This window comes from Phalaenopsis equestris, unplaced genomic scaffold (assembly GCF_001263595.1).
Source record: "Phalaenopsis equestris unplaced genomic scaffold, ASM126359v1 Scaffold000545, whole genome shotgun sequence".
Taxonomy (NCBI): domain Eukaryota; kingdom Viridiplantae; phylum Streptophyta; class Magnoliopsida; order Asparagales; family Orchidaceae; genus Phalaenopsis; species Phalaenopsis equestris.
Genome location: NW_018164985.1, coordinates 714,473 through 719,990, shown reverse-complemented (window position 1 = coordinate 719,990; position 5,518 = coordinate 714,473). Strand labels below are relative to the sequence as shown.

The 5,518-nt window shown below is 34.8% G+C and overlaps 1 protein-coding gene across 2 annotated transcripts in view; it reads left to right on the top strand.

Moving 5' to 3' along the window:
• The first annotated feature begins 303 nt into the window (after positions 1-303).
• The window catches only part of LOC110029059 (nudix hydrolase 16, mitochondrial), a 19,474-nt gene continuing 14,259 nt past the window's right edge, over positions 304-5,518 (top strand). The window contains exons 1-2 of one of the 2 annotated variants that reach the window (XM_020731172.1): positions 304-399; positions 479-691. In XM_020731172.1, coding sequence (XP_020586831.1) covers positions 621-691 — 71 coding nt within the window. In that variant the 5' untranslated portion in view covers positions 304-399; positions 479-620. Of the gene's footprint in view, positions 692-5,518 lie in introns of both variants that reach the window. The other variant, XM_020731171.1, reaches the window with a different exon arrangement.

The following is a 5,518-nucleotide window of genomic DNA, read 5'->3' as shown; positions in this document are numbered from 1 at the left end:
TTTGTTTGAAATAAACTCGTGTTCGAAATTGTTCGTGTTTGTTTTTTAACGAACGAGCTGAACACGAGCTGTTCGCGAACGACGAGCCAGTTTGACATCCTAAATATTAATATATATTAATATATTATTATTATTATTATTTTATTATATATTATAATTTATAAAAATTAATTTTTTAATACATCAAGCTAATGAAACTAAAAAAATTTATTCACCTTCCCCTTGTTTACTTATCGAATGAATCGAACCCATTCAAAACCTCGCGTTCGTTAGTTCGTTATTGAATGATCGATCTGTAATATTAATAAATATTAATTAATAAAGCAAATTATTATTGCTTCTAGATCTCCTTCCTCCTCCTTCTTGCCCTCGCCGTCTCCATCCCACCTTCTTCCACAGGTCCATTTCTGCAATTTCTTTTCCGCAATTGTATTTGGGGGTGGCTTTCTTCCAATCCTAATAGCGGTGATCGGCGCAGAGGTATTGGTCCTACTGATCAGATCGATGGGGTTAAAGCCAGCGGGTTTTGGTGTAGGATAGCGACCGCAGTCGTTGTTGGAGAGAACAGAGATCGAGGGGAAGAAGGAAGCTGAGAAGGGAGAAAGAAAAGGAGGAAGAACATGAGTGAGTTGGTGGCCCGCACAGGTCGACATCAGCAGCGATACGAGGACGGGTGTCGCCTTATTGCTGGGTCCATCTCTCTCTTTCTACCTGTTACATCATCGCCATAAAATAATTCTTCGAACTTTGCTTTCATTCATTTCTTATTCATCTGGAAAGAGAGCTGCTTGCTTAGGTCATGAGGGTGTTTTTAATATTTTTGTCTGATGCACTATTGAATTGATTCGATTCATATTAACTGTTTGTGGATTCTTTCTTATTTTCTGCCACGGTGCTTCGCAGGTTTGATTACCGTATAATTTTTTTTTTGTTTGTTTTTTTTATTTATTACCTTTTAATTTTGATTGCTTCTGTTTCTTGCTTTCTTTTCATCCCGATGTACGGTATGTTAATTGTTTAGGTTAACTGTGGATACCATTATTTTCTTTATTTTTCTGTCTTTTTCAAACATGTCATGGTGGATGTCATATACCTTGTTCATACATGTGCTGAATCTAGCATGGTTTTATGAAGATTTTGGTTCAAAGATGTAACATAGTGGTTATGGATTACAGCAACAAAAGGTTTTTGTGCTGTTACACAATATAATTAATCAAATTGTTGAAAATATTAGTCAGCAGACTTTTGGTGAAGGTTAATATTGTAGGTTTTGGTGAAGCTAATCATTGAAGTTGTAAACTTGGTGCCCTTTGTCTTATCTTGCAAACAGGAAGGACTGGTGCGACTCAATTTACAACTTTAATATATTGAAGAGACTATTTTGTGAAACTGGGTCTGAAAAAATTTTGCTCCATGAAACTGGATCTACATAGGTTTCAATTTTCTTGTACAGATAACAATGTTCCAATGATTGATTCAGGCAAATGATCCTTGAAGCCTGCTTAAGAATTTGGAGTGCATATTCAAACAGCTTTCATGTTGAAAAGACCATAATTATATGTTTGCATGAGAAACATTTATTTATCCTTCGCTACTACACAAATTGAGTAAGAAGATCAAGTGATGATCATAGGACTATTTGGGTCTATACTATAAGATAGATGTGCATGATTAATCTTAACTTTTGTCTTAGGCTTTTTTTTTTATTTTTTTTGTTTAACAAGCAGAATGAATGTTGACTGTGATGGGTTCATTTTACCTTAAGTGTGATTGTGCTCCTGTAATTGGATGTATTTATTATGCAATTCGTATAAACTTTCCATATTGTTGTTTTAAACAAGGTTGAGTCATTTCTTATAATTTCTTTCTTAAAATTGCTAGAATCTTTTTGTGTGATAGGAACTATCCAGTTTGTTGAATTTCAACGAGTTTTGTACCATTCATCCATAAGCTGTTAAAAACATGATCCTAATTTCATTCTGGCTGCACCAACAACAGTCTCTGTACATCACTTTAAACTGTGATATTTGTTATCTCTTTCTAAATTCGAGTTTCATCTTTGTGTGCTGCTCAGCCTTAGAATTTCAACCAAAAAACTATTTATAAGACTCTCGTAGACAATAGAAATTTGATTTCCTTGGGGGTTTTATTTAGCTACAGTCTTCCTTCGTCTCTTGACTATTCTCTTTCCCAGAAATAATGCATACCAAGAAAATGTGATGCCTGAATCTTATTTCTTAGAAGCTGACAACTTGTAACATTGAGAAATCATTGTTCCAGTATTTCAATACATCAAGACATTTAAAACGTTTTTAATTACCATCCTCCTTGAGCAGTTTGAGGATTATTCTTGATGCAATGATAAGATCCCACAACTCTAGATACAACAGCTTTGCTTTGCAAGATTAACTTCTCCTTCAAAAACCATGTTTGGAAGGGTTGACTTGGGCGAAGTTACATTAACTAAAGTGCTATAACAGTTTTGTGACTATTGGAATATTAAAAACCATCTAGTGCTTTGGGAGATTGCTTGTGATAGGAAGCGAGGTCAGGCTTAGTGGTGTCTATATTGGTAGCGCTCTAAGGCAATAACCTAGCAGGCTTGGAGGCAGTGAAATAGATTGGGTTAGGAGTTGATGACAAAGGATTAGAGATGTTTTGTAGATCATATGCAATGCTAGACACCAAATTTGGAGGCATCAACCAATGTGAGGCTCACACTCAGCGATAAATACAATCTCCTCTGTTCCTTTGGCACACATTCATGATCTTCTTATAGCATAGGAAATTTTACTTAATGGATGAAAGGAGGAAGAAGGCCCTCCATTACCTTGGTGCATTCACCGTATGTTGCTTTTACTCCTACCCCTTGTACATAGACGAAAAGCATGGTATGCTCCATTCTAGAATATCAAAGCAATTGATTCCTTCTAATGAAGTATATCAATCATGGGCATATCCTTGCAGTGATGATAACTTAATGTGAATTATATTAGATCAATATGAAAAAGTTTGAGAGTCTATACTTTCTCGCTCAAATCTAGTGAAAACTAAAACCATTACCCTCAAAGAAAAAATATAAATTTTTTATTGTATAATAAGAAGCATGTAAAAATAAATAGCGCAGATTGAAGTGAACCCTAGGCTTTATAATAATTCGTAGAATTCAAAGGCTTCTTGAACTTTTATGAGCAAACTAGGGCACATTGGTAGCAAATATAAGCTCTCGGCCAGTGCATCAATGTTTTAGGCACATGTTATGTAATGTGCCATTGTACATTGGAGTATGACAGGGCATTTTAGGATGGCGATCCCATCTACCTATGATATTTTGGTAATGAAGTTATCATTAGGAATAATTGGTGCCTCAAAGAGCGTGTAGGACCTTTTAGGTTGATAATTTTTTGATCTTTTGATAGTATCAAACATTTATAATATCAACTTGCATATAAAAGTAGAGGCGCACTTGCTCTTATTTTATAAGAAGATTATTATGCCATGAACCTTGTCAATTATATTATTTATTCGTGTAGAGGATTTGGCTCAAAATATTGTTAGGTTATGAATCGAGTCTTCTTTGCCTATTCACATAGAAGGAATTCGGTCCAAGCAAATTTATATATATTAGTCATTTGGATTTTGATTTTCTAATGAATATACATTTCATTAGGGCTAGGACTTATATTTTAAGGGTCTGAGGATGATCTATATAGTTGGGATTTTGCATTTCTACTCTATAGGCAAGGTGACCATTGAGTTTTTCTTTAAAATGATTTTTTGTTAAAATGCTGGTAAGCCTTATTCAATTGTTTTGCATAAGATTTTATTAAACCTCATGTTTGTGGTTATTATTGTATCATTTGGACAATTGTCAATATTTGGGATTTCCCCACTGTGCTATCATATAGCCCTTGAATAATTATTGGGGTAGGGCTCCTAAGAACTTTATCCTTATAGGTAAAGCGTTGTGTTTGAAGATTTGGATTTGCATCCCTACCCTTTGGGTAAGATGAACACTTAATTTTTTTTTAATCAATTTTTCTTATAAGATATCTTAAAGGCCTTATCTAAATGCCATGTTAAATGTTTTGCAAGCTTTGATGTTGGCATTTTTATCCCTGATTTGTGATGAAATGGATTTGTTACATTAGATTAGATTAGAAGTGAAGACTTTATGATCATTCTATTTCGACAAAGGCAATTGTCGTGACACAAGCTTTATCAATTCCTCCCCGACATGTGAATGATTGGACCAAAAAGTGAGGTTTATATTTTCTCTGAGCTTATGCTCATTTTTTGGGTGTTTATCTCATCTTATTTTTATTCTTTTCGCTAATTTTTTAAATTTTAACGCAATAATTTTATCCCAAAATCAATCTTATTAAACACATTTATGTGGATTTTAAGTGAATTTTGATTGTACTTTTATCACCCTTTGCGAAGGAGGTATCGAGAATCATGTTAGGTCTTTGCACCATGTAGAGGCATGCATATGTAGTGTATGAGGCACCTCAATCGAGATTTGGTTCTTCCTCATCAAGTATGATGAATATGGGTGGTGCGTGCATGGACCACCTAAATGATTGGCCTTTGTGTTAGCATGGGCATGGGCATCCTGAGAAGTTCCGTGAGTATTAAAAAAAAAGACTATTAATAAAGTTCACTCTCCACATGTCAAGAAAGACCCTTATGGCGCTTATGTAAGGTGGTGAGGCTGCCGGTATACTCTATGCAAGATTTCAATGTGTTTCTAAGAAGAGGGGGAATTATGGAGAGAGAATGTGTGCGTGAGGGAGGGTGAGTGGAGATCAATAAAACACTTAAGCTAGGGAGATTGGATAGGGAGACAACAGAGTGATGAACTGGGATTCAAGTTTGTGGGATGAAGTAAAATGTAAGTGTTAAGGGCATAAAGTCGCTAAAGCAGTGCATGTCCTAGACACATAAAGGTGTTATGAAACTACCAAATTACTATTTAGTGAATGTTTTTTTCTTAATTTTTTAAATATTTAAGAATGGATAACAACCAAATTTATGGACGTATTCCTCTTGGTGTTGTAAAATTGGTGAATCTACGAACACTCTACTTGAACTACAATCTTCTCATTGGTATTGTTCCCCCATTAACTGGAGAGTTACTTATGGTAGAATTATTGACTTTGGTCCATAATCAATTTACTGAAGCAATTCCACCTTCATTTTGTAGCCTCTCATCTCTTTTTGAGCTCTACATAGGTATAAACAACCTTGAAGGTGGCATTCCTCCATGCCTGGAAACCTCCTCTCTCAATTCACTATATTCGAGTCAAATCAATCTAACAGGGGATATTCCCTCTTCTTAAGGGCATCAAATCAATGTTGAAAGAATTGCTCGAAATTCTAATAACTTACATGGAAACATACCACCATCTTTGGAAAACCTATAATCTTTAGCTATACTGGATCCAGGGTCTAATAGGCTTCGTACATACATACATACATATATATATATATATATATATAAGGGTCTAATAGGCTT